This window comes from Misgurnus anguillicaudatus, chromosome 22 (assembly GCF_027580225.2).
Source record: "Misgurnus anguillicaudatus chromosome 22, ASM2758022v2, whole genome shotgun sequence".
Classification (NCBI taxonomy): domain Eukaryota; kingdom Metazoa; phylum Chordata; class Actinopteri; order Cypriniformes; family Cobitidae; genus Misgurnus; species Misgurnus anguillicaudatus.
This window is the reverse complement of record NC_073358.2, coordinates 38,093,628-38,112,509: the sequence shown is the minus strand read 5'-3', so window position 1 is coordinate 38,112,509 and position 18,882 is coordinate 38,093,628. Positions and strand designations below refer to the sequence as shown.

Sequence of the window (18,882 nt, the reverse complement as noted above, 5' to 3'; positions counted from 1 at the left end):
ACAATTACTGTGGAAGTAAGATCATATGTCCTAAAACTACAAAATACTAAACTTAAATTCACAATCAGAAGGCATTTTCGAGGGCAAAATTAGTCTAGTAATGCTTTATTTAATATATATATATATATATATATATATATATATATATATATATATATATATATATATATATATATATATATATATATATATATATATATATATATATATATATATATATATATAAACATTTGTTGAGACCACTCTGTTGTTGAGACCACTCTGTAAAATACAAATACATACAAGTGCTAACACTTACACACTAGACAAATACACTAGAGTAAATTTAATTTAAATTGTTAAGCAGTTGAATCTTGTGCTTTTTTGCATCACTATCAGCCAAACACACTGCATCGTTGGCCAGAGTCACCGGTGCTCTCAAAGAACATGTAGTCCTGCAGGACAAAACAAAACAACAATAAAATTACATTCATTATGACATTTAAAACAATCTATATGTAATCAGGACTGGATTTATTAATGTACTTATTTCTAACTCACTATAAGGAAACATGCCCCCATCAGAACTGCTTTCATCCTCACATCCAGGTCCATGGGAAAGTTAATGCCGAAATTATCACTATCAGTCAGTCCTTCTTTTATCAGGCCACTCCACTGTTTACTAATACGACCTACAGGATGTCCATCCTTGCCTTGAACCTGCATCAGAGATTAGACAGGTACACATAACCTTTGGTCAAACACTTTTCCATGGAAACCGCAATTTTATGGCTGACTAAGATTTACCTTTTCTTTATAAACACATATATTATTTGTAATCAGTTGCATACTTTCATTGCAAATCGTAATATTATATTATTTAATAATGATATATTAAGCTGTATTTTAAGATTAAATTTTTCAAAAACACAGATACATACTTCAAAATCCACATCCCCACAGCAGCTGATGGCACACAAAGGCCCCTCAATGGACAGCACTTTTGTTTTGGACATGTCATAGATGGAGAATTTGGGCTTAAACATGTGCCAGTCTTGACTGATGTAGCCGATTGTATTGCCTGGTGGAGCCTGCACCTCCAACTCTTCAGTCATCATACCAAGACAAAAAAAAAAAAGACCAGGAGAAAGGTTAGTTTGTGCTTTACAATTATGACCACAATCGCAAGATAATGTATAATGTCTTGAACTATACTTAAAGTGGACATTTTAAAAGACTTAGATCTTTGGTGACCCCAGAGTAAATATGTGCAGTTTTAGCTCAAAATATCATATAAATAATTTATGATAGCATGTTAAAATTGCCACTTTGTAGGTGTGAGCAAAAATGTGCAAAAATTTTTGGGTGTCCTTTTAAATGCAAATGAGCTGATCTCTGCTGTAAATGGCAGTGCCGTGGTTGGATAGTGCAGATTAATGGGCGGTATTCCCCTTCTGACATCACAAGGAGAGCCAAATTTCAATGACCTATTTTTCACATTCTTGCAGAGAATGGTTAACCAAAACAAAGTTACTGGGTTGTTCTTTTTCACATTTTCTAGGTTAATAAAGCACCAGAGAACCAATTATAGCACTTAAACATGGAAAAAGTCAGCAAAAATAAAGTCAATTCATATGTGTCCCAAAGCAATCAGATGAAGTTAATATTTTGCACTTTAAAATGCACTCATCAGTGGATCCCTTTTATTACAAATACTGCAAATGTTTTCCATTCCAAATGTAAAAAACCCCTCAAATGATTACCTCTTGAAGACAACAGGGGAAACAGCAGGAAGTGCAGCGGAAGGGCCTGATCAAATGAATCACTTCTTGATCCATATTATCTTTTATCTTCAGTTCAAAGCTGCGCAGAGCACCACAGCAATTACGTGTGCAGCAGTCATTACTTTCTTTGGCACTGTAGATCTTCTGACCCATACTGTTCTTTATCTCATACTGGTTATTAGTCTCAAAGCCAATAATGGCTGGAAAAGAGAAATGGATGAGATGTGCATTTTAAGTTATATGGGAACATTTAAATAACATTATCTGGAAAAAAAGATTAATATGATACCCTCAAGGAGCTCAATTTTTTGATGAATTAATATCTGGTCAATCTGTAAAAATGGAGGCAAATATTTCCATTCAATTACATACGTTACAATCATACAATAACAACTGTAGTGTACTGACACATTTTCATCAAATTTTTCTATTTACTAGTTGTTTTTAGATAATGTGCTCACCTGTGTCAGGTATTCCAAACCAGGAGGCACAGCCCCAGCATTAGAATAAGGCTGAGACATGGTAAACGGCACAAAGGAGTCTTAAAAAGGGTCAACAAAAAATGAATACTGCTACACCTTTCATAAATAAAGCAACCTAGGCATACAACACTCTGAACAACCGTTTAATGTACAAAGATCGTATAATAAAATGACAAGCAGAATAATGAGTACTATTGGTTTCCTTAAACCATAAAATCTATTAATCATACACTTCAATGGTAGGGCAAATATCTAATTCAGACCATGTTTTTTTTTCACTCCAATCTTTCACTCCAATTTACCTATACCACACCAAGGTATCAAGGCAGTTAGAGTATTGATAATCCTGTATAAAAACCAATTAAGGCTATACACTATATCTCATATATATAACACATTCCTGTATATACCCGTTCAGAGATTTTGTTTTAAAACCACCTGCTTCTACCAACAAGCATTTTCCTATGGCTTATCCTTTTTGTTAAAATTTGCATGAACTCATTTCTAGTTCCAGGAGAATACGTAAACCGGAGTGTTTAAAATTGATAAACTACATGGTTAACCCAAACACATAATTTTATATTGTATGTACACTTACCTCTCAGTAAGTAGCTTGAAGCCTGTGATAAGAATGATGGCAAATACAACCTTATGGCAGCCAATGCGAAGAGCACACCTACACTGAATCATGTGAAAGGGGTAAAGTATGACTTGCCGCACCTTACTCCTCCCTTTGGTCACTGATCTACCACTAAAGGAGCAACAAACTTGGAATAAACAAACTGAAAAAAGTAACATTAATCCCGCATGATATGACTCTAAGAACATTTATTTTTGGATTTTACTTAATTAAATGATCAGAAAAATATAGCATTTCATCATATTTTAAACATATACACCTGTACATTATATACATTAGGATGAGCAGGACACGTAAACAAAGTAAGAGGAATTACAAATAACCTTTATGTTACACTTGAACTTAAATTGCTTGATAAATGCAAAACATTAAAATAAAACATTAAAAATTTACTACAGTCAAAGGTTAATCTAAGAGCTATCTGTAACAATAAGGGTGAACACTCATCATGTGACATTTCTTAGAAAGTAATAAAATTGATTTGAAGAGCGTTTCTTATACTTGGGCCCCCCATTGCACATTAAACTGCTTATCTATTACTAATTCTGTTAAACAGATAATCAATACTGGTTTGTCAGGTTAGTGAGATACTAAATGCACAATACCAATGGGCTCCCAGGAGGAGGATTAAAAAACGCTGGATTGCAAATCATGTAAAGCCCCGAAAGCCTCCAGAGCCCATCATCACTTTTGACGTTTTTAATACATAATGTAACTAATGTATTACACTTATTATCTGAATAAATCTGTAGGCCAACAGAGATGTCATAAGCCATTCATCCACTTATATTATATACACACACACGTGTGGTCATAGTGTCACTCTAAAAATGGCTGGGTTATTTTTGACCCATAATTGGTAAATATTGGACAGAACATGTGCTGGGTTAGAAATTGACCCAATGCTGGGTTATTTTAACCCAACTGGTGGGGTATTATACCACATGGTTGCATGACAACAACCCAACATTGGGTCATTTTAACCCAGCATGTGTTCGGTCCAACATTTACCCATTATGGGCCAAAAAGACCCATAGAGTTTATACAAGTCAAAATAAGAGCACAAATTTTAACTCTTTGAAAACCATTGTTGGTTTTACATCATAAATCACACCACACATCCGTCAACAGATAACTGAAATAAGTAAATGACCACATGCGAGCCCTTTTTCACTGGAAGTAGAATATAATGCATTTAATACATCATGTAACTAATGTACTGTATGAAGAAAGGATAAAGTATAGTTCATTTGACCAAACCAGAATGTAAAAAGAGAACTTAGTTTTTCCACATACATATCATATACACATATATGAGGTCATAGTAATTTGTGTATAGCCAAACAAACTGCTCATACAGTAGTCAAAATAAGTGCATGCTTTTTAGCAAACCTAGTCAAACCCGACATCATAAACACCACACATCCATCAACACCGAACTAAGAGGGGTATCAGATTTAATTTAATAGAAACTATAATTTATAGTGATGAGACAAGTAAAAAGGGACAGGTGAGAACATCTTATATTCATTTACAAACAAAGGATCTGTACACAATACACGATTTCTCAATGTTCCTTTTTGACCGTGACGGGCCGAGTGTCTCTGCATCTGTGGCAGTAGAAAACATCAGGTACGTTGGACTTCTTAATCTTAGCGCAGGACAGATGGACCCATATGGAGCACTCGTCACACTCGATCATCGGGCGTCCCGCAAAAGGTTTTCCGCAAAAACACGTAATCAAATCCCATGAATCGTCTCCTACAACGATAGAACAAAGTAAGATGTTAGGAAACTTTTTAGCAAACTGGAAACTTTATATTTATAGTTTATATTATTATGCACGCTAGCTATACTAGATAAAATAATACGTTTAAGTAAAAATCCTAAACAGAACCAAGTCAGACACATACCAGACTCCACCATGATATTCTCATCCGTCACCACTCCGTCCCTTTCAAGGAAACTCTTACTGCGTCACTGCGGTGACACTTTGGGGACTCCTCTAGGGGTAAGTGCGTCTGAATGTGTATATCAAATTCAACCAATGATGAGGCTTAACAACAAAGACAAGGTGACACGGGAGCCAGGAAGTATGATTCAGTTATTTATGCATTATATTGTTTGCGGTCACCTATTGTTATGCATATCCACCTGCTGCACTAACTGTAAAACGTCCAATCAAGTGGCAAAATCATTTTAATGGTTGAGCTTAAGATATGCTGAGAAGCGCAAAAAGCATGTGACTGCCCTCTGCTAAACAATTAAAAATTTGAGACTTCAGGTTCATTAAGTTGCAGTCAGAAGCCCTCCATAAAAGGCACTTTAGCATTTTGTGAAGGATTAAAGCTGTAAAATGTAAAGGTGGCCAGAATTTCTAACCCTAATCCACACTCTAAAAATAAACGGTACTAAACATCACCAAAAGTGGTTATTGGCTCGCAATCACAGAGGCACCATTTTAAGTGCCACATAGCACAAAGGGAGGAACCTGTGTAGAAGGTGCTATGTAGAACCATATGTGGTGCTATAGTGGTCCTATATGACCCCCGTGTGGTTCTTCATAGGTGCTAGCATATAGCACTAAAAATGGCTCCTCTATGATTATGAGCCAAGAACCACGTTTAGTGCTATTTAGCACTGTTTGTTTTTAGAGTCCAGTGCTTAACTAGCAAAATTTCAACTTATTCTAATATCTCAAGACAATCTCTGTTCTGGAAGGTTCACCTTGCCTGAATAAGATGGACTTTCCCTGCATTTCTAAAAGTGTTTCTTAAAGGACAATAATCTGGGATGAGGTGCAGTAAAGAATTTACGTCTACCATCTGGCACTCTCATTAAACCCTTTTATTAATTAAACCATAAAATGATTGTGTGGAAATCTTTGGGTTAATTTTTTGTCTCCTTGATGAATTATTATGTAAGTCTACTAGGGGGAAAATATTATTGAACACTCTGTTGAGTCCCTATAACTGCTGAGAATAGCATAGTCTGATTTTTAAATAGCAGCTATTTTTGGCAAATGGGCAAAATAATATACAAAAAGCTATTTTTATGTACTGTAGTTGATAAGAATGACAAAAGAAAGACTATTCATGATCAACATGACAGATCCTCTTTACATTTTTTAATTAATACTATGATCAAAACATACAGTTACTGTGGAAGTAAGATCATATGTCCTAAAACTACAAAATACTTAAATTCCAAGGCATTTTTGAAAGCAAAATGAGTCTAGGAAATGCTTGCTTTAATATATATTATACCGTATATGTTTAAATAAAATATAGGACTAATATTAAACATTTGTTGAGAAAAAAATGTGTGACCACTCTGGGTTCCCACATTTGTAAAATACAAATACATACAAGTGCTAACCACACTAGACAAATACACTAGAGTAAATTTAATTTAAATTGTTAAGCAGTTGAATCTCGTGCTTTTTTGCATCACTATCAGCATAACACACAGATTCGTTGACCAGAGCCACTAGTGCCCTCAAATAACATGTAGTCCTGCAGGACAAAACAAAACAACAATTAAATTACATTCATGATGACATTTAAAACAATCTATATGTAAATAGGACTGGATTTATTAATGTACTTTCTAACTCACTATAAGGAAACATGCCCCCATCAGAACTGCTTTCATCCTCACATCCAGGTCCATGGGAAAGTTAATGCCAAAATTATCACTATCAGTCAGTCCCTCCTTTATATGGCCACTCCACTGTTTACTAATACGACCTACAGGATGTCCATCCTTGCCTTGAACCTGCATCAGAGATTAGACAGGTACACATAACCTTTGGTCAATCACTTTTTCATGGAAACCGCAATTTTATGGCTGACTAATATTTATCTTTTCTTTATAAACAAATATAGTATTTGTAATCAGTTGGATACTTTCATTGCAAATCGTAATATTGTATGATTTAATAATGATATATCAAGCTGTACTTTAACATTAAATTTTTCAAAAACACAGATACATACTTCAAAATCCACATCCCCAGAGCATTTGATGGCCCACAAAGGCCCCTCAATGGACAGCACTTTTGTTTTGGACATGTCATAGATGGAGAATTTGGGCTTAAACATGTGCCAGTCTTGACTGATGTAGCCGATTGTATTGCCTGGTGGAGCCTGCACCTCCATCTTCAGTCATCATACCCAGACAAAAAAAAGACCAGGAGAAAGGTTAGTTTGTCCTTTACAATAATGACCACAATCGCAAGATAATGTATAATGGGGCGGTTTCCCGGACAGGGATTAGACTAGTCCAAGAATAAAAAATAAATGTAAGAGTTGTCCAAACTGAAAACAGCTTGCACTGACATATCTTAAAATACATCAGTTTGTTTTTTTCCTCAAAATGCACGCCAGTACTGTTTTTAGTGAGGCATGTTTGTTAAAACTAGTTATATTTCCTAATTAAACTAAGGCCTAGTCCTGGCTTAAGCTAATCCCTGTCCGCGAAACCACCCCAATAAATTTAACAACTAGTCTTGAAATATACTTAAAGGAACAGTATGTAAGAAATTTATATCAATTATTCATAAAATGTCCCTGATATGTCACTAAACATTAAGAAATCATTTTCATTTCAAATACTTATATCACTGACAACAGTGGTCCAGCCAGGATATTGTCATTTAAAAAGTGGAGTTGCAGCCCTCAACTGATGTGTATGTTGTCATGGTGTGTATTGGCCACGGGCCCGTTTCAGAAAGGTGGTTAAGTGAAAACTCTGAGTTTGTTAACCCCGAAATAAGGGAAACTCTGAGTTTTCCGTTTCAAAAAGGGAGGTAGGTTAAACCTGAGACAGCGGGGTAAGTCAAGCCTGTTTCAGAAGAAGAGGTAACTTATACTCGGAGTCTGTTTCCGGAGTAACATACTCTCTGAACCTAACCTGGTCGGGAGCAGGTTTTATCCTGTAAACTCTGAGTTTCTTGTGGTCTCCTCCCCATTTTTAAAGGAGTAGCGGTGTTTAATCTTGTTAGTTGCTTTAGTACATTCATTCATTGTGCACATTTTTTATCATGTACACTGTAAAAATTTTTTAGCTGTCTTTAAGTTATAATTAAATTGCCAGTGCAAACCATTTTAACTTTCTACTTTATATTTTTATATATTACACTAAACTTTCAACTAAAAAAAATTAAAACAGTAAATTGAAATGACTTGTAAAGCTAATATGATATACTTAGGTGCATAGATCGTCTTAGTGACTAAAATATCATGTACTTTTATAGAGAATCCTGTAGATGATGATGTTGCATTCATTTGTAGAAAGTTAGATTGATGTTGCGAGTGGATTTTGAGACCCGAGTGGTTTTTTGTCATATGCACTTACATTTATGTGAGCAAAATTATTCTTTTTTGCAGTCATTTTAGATATATAAATATCCTTATATGACTAATATCACTTTTTGTGGTGCTCTTACATCTATACAGTTGCCTTGACATGTCTTACGCATCTACTCGTCATTACCGCTGGTCTAGTGGGTAGTGCTGTGTGCAGTGGTTATGGTTAGGGCAGACGTACTGTCGGCGATCGGAGTTCGAATCCTGGCTCGTGAACTTTTGTTTTTATTCATGACAAACATTTGTAAAGTTCGTAGCCTTATATAACAAAGTATTATGCTTAATTTCATTTTTAGCTGAGCTGCTGTCATCTTTTTGTCCATGGGATTGCATCTGCATGTAAATGAATATAATAACGTACAGTCCTCAGTTTATTTACTTCGGATATTTTAACTCTGATGAAAAATTAAATGTACGCATTTACTAGAGTAGCAATTTACAAAAAACAACTCTTTTCTTTAAAATATATGCCCGTAGTTGCTGTACACTTGCAGTAACACTTTCAGTTTTAGTAGTTAAAATGATTAAGACCTCTTTGTCACGTGCTGTTGCCATGGTAAATCGTAATATCTGAGCTCCATTGATGATGGCTTTTCATTGTGGCTGTGCACGCGCTTAACTCAGACTCAACCTACTCAGAGTCGATTGAACTAACTCAGATCAGCTTTTCTGTAACCGAAAACTCAGAGTTTTCTATATCAGAGTAAATCAACTCAGAGATCAAGTTTAAACTCAGAGTTGGTTGAACCTCCTTATTGAAACGGGCCCCACCAGTTGTGTGATTGCAGTACCAGTTTTAGCCACAAGTTTTGTGATTGCAATACCAGTTTTGGCCACAATCCTACACACTGTTCCTTTAAACTAAGGAACAGTATGTAAGAAATGTATATCAATTAATCATAAAATGGCCCTGATATGTCACTAGACATTTAGAAAACATTTTTATTTCAAATACTTATATCACTGACAACAGTAGTCTGGCCAATATATTGTCATTTAAAAAGTGGAGTTGCAGCCCACAACTGATGTTTATGTTGTCATGTTGTGTATTGGCCACCAGGGGTGTATTCCAGAAAGCAGGGTTAATTTACCATCAGATTAACCCTGAACTTTGGGTTGATCAACCCCAAACTTGCTTACTCTGGGTATGTGGGTTCCAAAAAACAGTTTAAGAGTTAGTTCAATCAACCCGCTGAAAGTAACCCAGAGTTAATGCGCGCTCAAGGTAGCAACATAAAGGCATTGTCAATGGATCACAGATTTCACGAGTCACCATGGAAACATCAGAGAACTTAAACGTTTTTAAATGAAAAATAACATTATAAACCAATAGTTTCTGTCAAAATCAAAGTTTTATAACCTTATATAAGTGCGTGATTACAAAACAGATTAAATTAATAAATAAATTAATTAATTAATACAAACCTATTTTACCCCATTTAAGTCCAATATTATATGTGTCTCAACGAAAATACACATAATATTATTTAAATATTATTTAAAAGCCTGTAAAATAATCATAGATTTTATATATGATTTTAAATATATTAATTATATCTACTTAGATATAATTTGACATAATTAAGATTATCTTTTCTCTTACAAAAATTAACAATGGTTTCACTACAGTTAAAAAAAAAAAACATGGTTACCACAACTTTAAACCAATAAAATTATGGTTAATTTTCGTAAGGGCTGTGGCACATAAAGTGCATAAATCTGTCATAAGGCTTATTTACAGTTTTTTTAGATATGATTGTATTGTGTATGCATAAAATGCACTATGATTATATTCACTACTTGTACTACTTGTACTTATTTCAATGACCCTGTTTAGTTTTTGGACTTTCCATTGTATGACACTGTATCGCCATCTTTTTTAACATTTACTTATCTGATAAATGCACCCTCTTTTAATTGTAAAGCTTCCTTACAGTCCTTACAGGTTTTCAATAATTTTGTGTAATGCTTTTCAGTACACTACACTAAAAATGATCATTCATTTGCAATAGAAATGTTACATTAGTGTCAATAGTAACATGTTCTAATATATCCTGTATCATCTAATATAACCAAATATCTCAATTTCCTTTTGGCTCAAAAATGATAGCTCAGGAAAGCACAAAAGGCCAATTTTAAAGAAAAAAAAGATGATTTAGAAAAAGACCAACTATAGATCAAATGTAGAGAGGGGGGTAAGTATCTGAAATGCATGTTTAAGAAATAAATATGATACTATGGAATATATATTTATAATTTTATTTCATTGTGTACATGATCTAACTGATAATAGAAAACTCTGACCACTATGCCATGTCTGTGATTAAATGGTGTTTCACCAAATGAAGGCTGTGCTTCACATGTGGGTCAGTGTTAAATCATGCCTGTGCTTCATGGGTGTCATTCTGTGGGTCAGGTTATATGCACATGCCTATCAGAGACGTCTGTCCCTCATTTTGGGGTAACTTCTGTCCCTCAGTAATTATAATTTTGATAGGCATTATGTGTTTCTATTTGTTATACCTATTTACTGTAACATTGGCATATTGTCACTTAAGTAAAATATGTTATGATTTCTGGCTCAATATTGACAATGCATTTGCACACACAATTTATTAGAACTTTAGATTCATCTCAAATTATCTAGTAAGTGAAAGATGAGTTTTTTTATGAATTGACCAATTTTAAATAGAAATGTACTTGTTAACATTAATTAACTGATGGAAATGTGTTTCATACATCCACTGATATTTGGAGATATATTAGTGATGAACATGATTAAATGTACAGTATTTAGTCCGAACACAAATATGATTTTTTTTTTAATTAATAATGGACATAATTTAATGTACAGTAATTAGTCCAATCACAAATATCAATCCATGTTATTAAAAAAATGTTTCTTTAAAGAAAGTATCATAAATGTTTTAAGACAGCAATTAATATTTGCGACTGTAAATGTAATAAAATAAATGCTTTAATATTGTAATATTATGCAAAATATATGCTTCCACGCCCGCTGCACGCTCATCATAAGTACACGCATGCGCAGACATCCTCCGGAGCCTCGTTTTATTAACTAAAATGAACTTACCCTGCAACATAACCTGCTCCGGAGTAGGTTATCTTCAGAGAGTCAGTTGCTATGGTTACTTACATAACCCGAAAGTTACCTCCTGTTTTTGGAACCGAAAGCAGAGGTTATCCGCTTACTTACTCCTAAACATACCCGGGTAAATCACATAACCTGCTTTCTGGAATACACCCCAGTTGTGTGATTGCAGTACCAGTTTTAGCCACAAGTTTTGTTATTGCAATACCAGTTTTGGCCACAATCCTACATACTGTTCCTTTAAAGGGGACATTTTAAAAGACTTAAATCTTTGGTGAACCCAGAGTAAATATGTGCAGTTTTAGCATAAAATATCATATAGATAATTTATAACAGCATTTTTAAATTGCCACTTTGTAGGTGTGAGCAAAATTTTTGGGTGTCCTTTTAAATGCAAAGGGGCGGTATTCCCCTTCTGACATCACAAGGAGAGCCAAATTTCAATGACCTATTTTTCACATGCTTGCAGAGAATGGTTAACCCAAACAAAGTTACTCGGTTGTTCTTTTTCACATTTTCTAGGTTAATAAAACACCGGAGAACCAATTATAGCACTTAAACATGAAAAAAGTTTTATGATATGTCCACTTTAAAACAAAATTTAAAGCAAAAACAAAGTCAATTTAAATGTGTCCCAAAGCAATCAGACATAGTTAATATTTTGCACTTTTAAATAAACTCATCAGGACCTTTTTTATTACAAATACTGCAAATGTTTTCCATTCCAAATGTAAATGAGTACCTCTTGAAGATAACAGGGGCAACAGCAGGAAGTGCAGCGGAAGGGCCTGATCAAATGCATCACTTCTCGATCCATATTATTTTTTATCTTCAGTTCAAAGCTGCGCAGAGAACCATAGCAATCACGTGCGCAGCAGTCATTAATTTCTTTGGCATTGTAGATGATCTGACCCATGCTGTTCTTTATCTCATACTGGTTATTAGTCTCAAAGCCAATAATAGCTGGAAAAGAGAAATGGATGAGATGTGCATTTTAAGTTATATGGGAACATTATCTGAAAAAAAAAATTATATGTTGACTGATGAACTTTACCCTCAATTTTTTGATGAATTAATATCTGGTCAATCTGTAAAAATTGAGGCAAATATTTCCATTCCATTATATACTTTAACTGCAGTGTACTGATACATTGATTTTACACACATTTTTATCAAAATTTTATATTTAATAGTTGTTTTTGGATGATGTGCTCACCTGTGTCAGGTATTCCAAACCAGGAGGCACAGCCCCAGGATTAGAATAAGGCTGAGACATGGTAAGCTCAGTAAACGGCACAGATGAGTCTTAAAAAGGGTCAACAAAAAATTATAATGCTAAACCTTTCATAAATAAAGCAACCATAGTAGCTATACAACACTCTATACAACAGTTTAATGTACAAAGATCAAATAATAAAATGACAAGCAGCATATATGAGTACTGTTGGTTTCAATTAACCATAAAATCTATTAATCATACACTTCAATGGTAGGGCAAATATCTAATTCAGGTCATGTTTTTATTTAATCCAATCTTATTCACTTTAACTATACCACACCAAGGTATCAAGGCAGTTAGAGTATTGATAATCCTGTATAAAAAACAATTAAGGCTATACACTATGGGGCAGTTTCCCAGACAGGGCTTAAGCCTAGTCCCAGTCTAACTTAAATGTTAGTGTTGTCTTGATCGAAAACTACTTGCTTTGACTTATCTTAATATATCAACGCGAGTGTTGTGTCTCAAGATGCACACCAGTAGTGTTTATTTATAAATTATGATTTTAAAAATGACTTAGAAATATCCTAATTTAACTAAGGCCTAGTCCTGGTTTAAGCTAATCCCTGTCTGGGAAACCACCCCTATATTTCTTTTATATACCACATTCCTGTATATACCTGTTCAGAGATTTTGTTTTAAAACCCCCTGCGATACCAAAAAGCATTTTCCTATGGCTTAACCTTTTTTGTTAAAATTCGCAGGAACTAATTTCTAGTTCCAGGAGAATACATAAACCGGAGAGTTTAAAATTGATATACTACATGGTTAACCCAAACACAATTTTATATTGTATGTACACTTACCTCTCAGTAAGTGGATTGAGGCCTGTGATAAGAATGATGGCAAATACAACCTTATGGCAACGAATGCATAGAGCACACCCACACTGAATCGTGAAAGGGGTAAAGTATGACTTGCCGCACCTTACTCCTCCCTTTGGTCACTGATCTACCACTAAAGGAGCAACAAACTTGAACTAAAAAAGTAACATTAATCCCACATGATATGAATCTAAGAACATTTATTTTCAGGTTTTGCTTAAGTAAATGATCAGAAAAATATAGCATTTCATCATATTTCAAACATATACACCTGTACATTATATACATTAGGATGAGCAAGACACAAAGTATACAAAGTAAGAGGAATTAACCTTTATGTTGCACTTTAACTTGAATTGCAACTTAATAAAAGCAAAACATTAAAATAAACATTAAAAATGAGTATGTTTTACTACAGTCAAAGGTTAATCTAAGAGCTATCTGTAACAATAAGGGTGAACACTCATCATGTGACATTTCTTAGAAAGTAATAAATTGATTTGAAGAGCGGCCCAAAGGTATTGCACATTAAACTGCTTATCTATTACTAATTCTGTTAAACAGATAATCAATACTGGTTTGTCAGGTTAGTGAAATACTAAAAATGCACAATACCAATGGGCTCCCAGTAGGAGGATTAAAAAACGCTGGATTGCAAATCATGTAAAGCCCCAATAGCCTACAGAGCCCATCATCACTTTTGACGTTTTTAATACATAATGTAACTAATGTATTACACTTATTATCTGAATAAATCTGTAGGCCAACAGAGACGTCATAAGCCATTCATCCACTTATATTATATATACACACACATGTGGTCATAGTGTCACTCTAAAAATGGCTGGGTTATTTTTGACCCATAATTGGTAAATATTGGACAGAACACGTGCTGGGCCAGAAATTGACCCAATGCTGGGTTATTTTAACCCAACTGGTGGGGTATTATACCCCATGGTTGCATGACAACAACCCAACATTGGGTCATTTCAACCCAGCATGTGTTCTGTCCAATATTTACCCATTATGGGTCAAAAAGACCCGTTGAGTTTATACAAGTCAAAATAAGAGCACAAATTTTAACTCTTTGAAAACCATTGTTGGTTTTACATTATAAATCACACCACACATCCGTCAACAGAAAACTGAAATAAGTAAATGACCACGTGCGAGCCCTTTTTCACTGGAAGTAGAATATAATGCATTTAATACATCATGTAACTAATGTACTGTATGAAGAAAGGATAAAGTATAGTTCATTTGACCAAACCAGAATGTAAAAAGAGAACTTAGTTTTTCCACATACATATCATATACACATATATGAGGTCATAGTAATTTGTGTATAGCCAAACAAACTGCTCATACAGTAGTCAAAATAAGTGCATGCTTTTTAGCAAACCTAGTCAAACCCGACATCATGAACCACACCACACATCCATCAACACAGAACTATGAGGGGTATCAGATTTAATTTAATAGAAACTATAATTTATAGTGATGAGACAAGTAAAAAGGGACAGGTGAGAACATCTTATATTCATTTACAAACAAAGAATCTGTACACAATACACGATTTCTCAATGTTCCTTTTTGACTGTGGTGGGCCGAGTGTCTCTGCATCTGTGGCAGTAGAAAACATCAGGTACGTTGGACTTCTTAATCTTAGCGCAGGACAGATGGACCCATATGGAGCACTCGTCACACTCGATCATCGGGCGTCCCGCAAAAGGTTTTCCGCAAAAACACGTAATCAAATCCCATGAATCGTCACCTACAACGATAAAACAAAATAAGATGTTTTGGACTTATTAACAGTTTATGTTATTATGCATGCTTGCTATACTAGATAAAATAAGTTTAAATAAAAATCCTAAATATAACTTAGTCAGACACATACCAGACTCCACCATGATATCCTCATCCGTCACCAATGTGTCAGTTTCACAGGAACTCAGGTCTGTTTCTTGATTGGACTCCAGTTTAAGACCCGCCCCCTCCATGTGAACGGACCGTTCGGCTAGCTCCTCCTCCATCCGAAGCCCCTCACTCAAAGGACTTGTGTACATAGTGTGTCTCTCAGCCTTAACCGATCTCTTCGTTTTCTTTAGCCCGGCTTTGTATTGTTTATGTGCTTTTGCCTCTGAGCCACCACATAAGCTTTTTCTCCCCCCACTCAAAGATAAGCGGCTAAGTTTCCTCATTTTCTTTCTTTCAGCTTTGCTGTGAAAACTGATCTGGTTCAGAGAATCCTTCAGTGTCATCTTGTCTAAGGAGTCGTCTGATTCACGATTGCAAAAATCTGTACTGCTGCTGTCATTCTGAGCTTTGTAGAGGTTGTGGATGTTGGAGTGACTTTCTGTCCAGCTGTCCTTTACGGTCCCTTCAACAGAACACGGAGAAGAGGACGGGGACCATGAACTCTCCTGGAAACACATATCAATACAGTTAATTTAACACAAAAGCTAAAATAAAGTCTGTCGGTTTAAAATTGATTAACTGAATGAGCACAGGGTTCCCACACCTTAGTTGACTTCAAATTCAAGGACCTTTCCAGATCCAATACCCTCAAATTTAAGGACTTAATGTGGGGACATATTTCAAGTGTGAGCAAGGTTACATTGAGTTACCTTTTAAGATACATTCTTACAGTTCCCTTTCAAGGGAACTCACGCTGTGTCACTGCGGTGACACTTTAGGACGCCTCCAGAGGTAAGTGCATCTGAATGTGTATATCAAATTCAACCAATGATGAGGCTTCATGACAAATACAGGGTGACGCAGGAGCCAGGAAGTATATCGCTATCTGAAATATTGCCAGAGACTGCCTTACAGAGACGCAGGAAGTATGGCAAGGAAGACGCAGCGTCTCGTTCCCTTTTCAGGGAACAACAATTACATGCATATCCCGAGATGTTTTGTGTCAAACACAACTATGCAAAAAAGCATTTTGTATAAATCAACATTCACATACAGAAGATATAAGCATTTATGCGAAGAGTTTAGCACGTGTGCTTAAAAAGTCTAACATTTTTATGATATTATCCTACACTACACAGGAAATAATATGGATTGTTTTCCAGAACTTCTTGCATAAAATAGATTCAAGCACTTTCAATGACCTGTATTTATATATGTATATTTTTAACAACTTCCCAGGGCCTTGCTTTCTCCCAGATTCACTAACTTTTAAGGACCCGTGGGAACCCTGTGAGCAGTAGGCGACTGACAAAATGATGATATAAATTCATGTTACCACTAAATTTCAAATCTAACATTGAACTTTACAGCCTTGACAATGAAAATTTACTCACCCTCAGGCTATCCAAGATGTCTTCTACACCCTGCATGGCCTGATGGTGAGTAAATGAACAGCCAAACTTAATTTTTATGTGAACTACCCCTTTAAAGGGGTAAATTCTGTTATCATTTACTTACTCTCATGTTGTTACAAAACTGTATACATTTCGTTGTTCTGATGAACATGAAGGAAGATATTTTTTGGAATGACCACAAGTAGAAAAAGAGAATACTATGGAAGTGAGTAGGGCTCATGAACGCTTTGGTTACAAACATTCCTCAAAATATCTACCGTCGTGTTTATCAGAACGAAGACATTTATAAAAGTTTGTAACAACATAAGCGTGAGTAAATCATTTTATGGTGAAGTACCCCTTTAAGAACATTGAATGAAGAAGTAAAACTTACTTCTTTCTGGGGTGGGATGTACCCAGCATAGGCCAAAACGAAGCTGCAAAAATTGTTAAAATCCTCCACAGTCCTCTTCCTACCTTCCGGAGGCTGTAACAAAGAACAATAATAACAGTGAAACAATTTTAGATGGCGACAAGCAGTTTTTATTCGAAACCCATCCCCCCCTTAACGTTCAGCCACATGTGGCCTAAGCTATAAATAAGTAACGACACTGTCATCATCTAAAACCATAACAGAACATAACTGCCAAGGCACTTACCAAAGTCTCCGACGTACATTTTCGGACCGTGTCTGCAAAATAAACAAGAGGACACACGTTTATGCATATTTGTGGTAAACGCTAATTACCAATGAACTGTCAAGTTAGCCTTGTGTTCATTTAGCATGGGCAGTCTGAATACTGGTTAAGTAACAACATAGTCATTCATTTCCAAGCGTAATTATTACTAAGCTGCATAAATGTAACACCTCACGTAAGGAAGAGATCCGTTGGCTGTTGTCTCGTCTGTTGAGTAATAATCTTAGCATCTTAACACTAGCTGCTTATGCTAAAGGCTAGAGAAGAGCTGTTGAAATCTTGACCAGTCGGCAAACCGAGGAAGCACATTGTTGTCAGACCTTTTTAGTCATGCACAGCGTGCCTCAAAATTATGTCTATGTATACAGATATCTAGTTAAATGCACTTAACTAACGAGAATATCTTACTGCTTACTGTACAGGAGTAACGTTAGTTAATCTATTCAGAAGCTCTTTGTTAAATGGGTGTGTGGCACGAGGCTCGTGTAAAACATCGAGTAAAAGTTACTGTCTAAATGCTTAAATAAATCGAGAAAACACACGTATCTATCACATAAAGAACATTTACCTTGATGATGATCCATAATTCCCAACATGGTGTATTACCAAAAAGTATGGTCCTTCGTATTGTTGGCTCTTTGATTTCCAATGATAGTGACCTTATAGAGTCACTTTGTTGAGGGGTGAAATGTCTTGAACAGGTCGAAAGGAAACAAATCAAGATGCCTTTCGTTTAAATCTACAGACAAACGACGAGTTAACGTCACCGAACAACCGAAGGGTGGAATGCTAACAAAATACGATCAAAGAGGTCTTGTGGTCAAACGCCTTTTAAGCAAAGGCTCGATTTTTCGACGATTAAATCATCGCGCCATGCGACAAAAACAAAGATTTAACATCCTGAGAGACCGTTGTGCTATTCTTATCGAGTAAACTTCAACGACAGATGAAGATAATTTCTCTTCGCGTAGCTCGTTGATCACCAGCGCATTAAGGTGCAGCTTTTCAAATTAACAAAACTAACGACGCCACGGTGACATCAACCAGCGTAGTAAGTCAAAACAAATGCCAAAATATATTTCGCAAACTATTCTTTTTCGAGTAACGACAAACCAAGAAAACCTTTCTGCAACGGCATTCAACAAAGTCTAAATGCGAGCGCGCGGTCTCGACAGGAATCACCGTGTGACGTGAAGTTGTGACGCAACGACGCAAAAGGCGCCAGATTATGTGAATCTCATGAATATGCATGAAAGATCCGTGAAGGTGATTTAAATTCTACAAAATATTCAACGTAAAAATGCATTTATAATAAACTAGTCCAGGGTTGTTGGGTAAATGGCAAAATATGACACACTACGGTGTGATTACATGGAGTGGTGTTTGATTCGCATGATACGC

The 18,882-nt window shown here is 35.5% G+C and overlaps 3 protein-coding genes across 5 annotated transcripts; all 3 read right to left on the bottom strand.

Annotated features, from left to right (window-relative positions):
• Window positions 1-252: 252 nt before the first annotated feature.
• LOC129440004 (phospholipid scramblase 1) lies at window positions 253-2,959 on the bottom strand. Its single transcript, XM_073860730.1, has 7 exons — window positions 2,844-2,959; window positions 2,225-2,304; window positions 2,053-2,095; window positions 1,743-1,963; window positions 921-1,082; window positions 541-699; window positions 253-434 (listed from the first exon to the last, which is right to left on the bottom strand). The coding sequence occupies exons 2-7, from the start codon at window positions 2,282-2,284 to the stop codon at window positions 375-377; spliced, it is 705 nt and encodes a 234-aa protein (XP_073716831.1). The 5' UTR covers window positions 2,285-2,304; window positions 2,844-2,959; the 3' UTR covers window positions 253-374.
• Window positions 2,960-4,325: 1,366 nt separating this feature from the next.
• phf23a (PHD finger protein 23a) lies at window positions 4,326-18,821 on the bottom strand. Of its 3 annotated transcripts, none has more exons than XM_073860729.1 (6): window positions 18,050-18,821; window positions 17,443-17,474; window positions 17,178-17,270; window positions 16,784-16,822; window positions 15,370-15,895; window positions 4,326-4,646 (listed from the first exon to the last, which is right to left on the bottom strand). In XM_073860729.1, exons 1-6 carry the CDS (start codon window positions 18,075-18,077, stop codon window positions 4,453-4,455), a joined length of 912 nt encoding a protein of 303 aa, XP_073716830.1. In that variant the 5' UTR covers window positions 18,078-18,821; the 3' UTR covers window positions 4,326-4,452. The 3 variants fall into 3 exon arrangements, with proteins under 3 accessions (XP_073716830.1, XP_073716829.1, XP_055054998.2); XM_073860728.1 differs by lacking the exon at window positions 4,326-4,646 and adding an exon at window positions 14,923-15,243 and having other exon boundaries at window positions 18,050-18,796; XM_055199023.2 differs by lacking the exons at window positions 4,326-4,646; window positions 16,784-16,822 and adding an exon at window positions 14,923-15,243 and having other exon boundaries at window positions 18,050-18,785.
• LOC141348945 (phospholipid scramblase 2-like) lies at window positions 6,139-13,552 on the bottom strand. Its single transcript, XM_055199027.2, has 7 exons — window positions 13,452-13,552; window positions 12,583-12,671; window positions 12,421-12,454; window positions 12,109-12,329; window positions 6,884-7,045; window positions 6,504-6,662; window positions 6,139-6,400 (listed from the first exon to the last, which is right to left on the bottom strand). The coding sequence occupies exons 2-7, from the start codon at window positions 12,640-12,642 to the stop codon at window positions 6,341-6,343; spliced, it is 696 nt and encodes a 231-aa protein (XP_055055002.2). The 5' UTR covers window positions 12,643-12,671; window positions 13,452-13,552; the 3' UTR covers window positions 6,139-6,340.
• Window positions 18,822-18,882: the final 61 nt, after the last annotated feature.

Excerpts from the sequence above, each read along its gene's own strand:
- phf23a (XM_073860729.1), bottom strand. The coding sequence starts at position 18,077 with ATGTTGGGAATTATGGATCATCATCAAG. Across the intron at positions 17,475-18,049 it reads AATTATGGATCATCATCAAG|ACACGGTCCGAAAATGTACG; the intron begins GTAAATGTTCTT and ends TTTATTTTGCAG. Across the intron at positions 15,896-16,783 it reads ACATCTTGGATAGCCTGAGG|GAGAGTTCATGGTCCCCGTC; the intron begins GTGAGTAAATTT and ends ATGTGTTTCCAG.
- LOC129440004 (XM_073860730.1), bottom strand. The coding sequence starts at position 2,284 with ATGTCTCAGCCTTATTCTAATGCTGGGGCTGTGCCTCCTGGTTTGGAA. Across the intron at positions 2,096-2,224 it reads GTTTGGAATACCTGACACAG|ATTGACCAGATATTAATTCA; the intron begins GTGAGCACATTA and ends CCATTTTTACAG. Across the intron at positions 700-920 it reads GTGGGGATGTGGATTTTGAA|GTTCAAGGCAAGGATGGACA; the intron begins GTATGTATCTGT and ends TCTCTGATGCAG.
- LOC141348945 (XM_055199027.2), bottom strand. The coding sequence starts at position 12,642 with ATGTCTCAGCCTTATTCTAATCCTGGGGCTGTGCCTCCTGGTTTGGAA. Across the intron at positions 12,330-12,420 it reads AATTCATCAAAAAATTGAGG|CTATTATTGGCTTTGAGACT; the intron begins GTAAAGTTCATC and ends TCTCTTTTCCAG. Across the intron at positions 6,663-6,883 it reads CTGGGGATGTGGATTTTGAA|GTTCAAGGCAAGGATGGACA; the intron begins GTATGTATCTGT and ends TCTCTGATGCAG.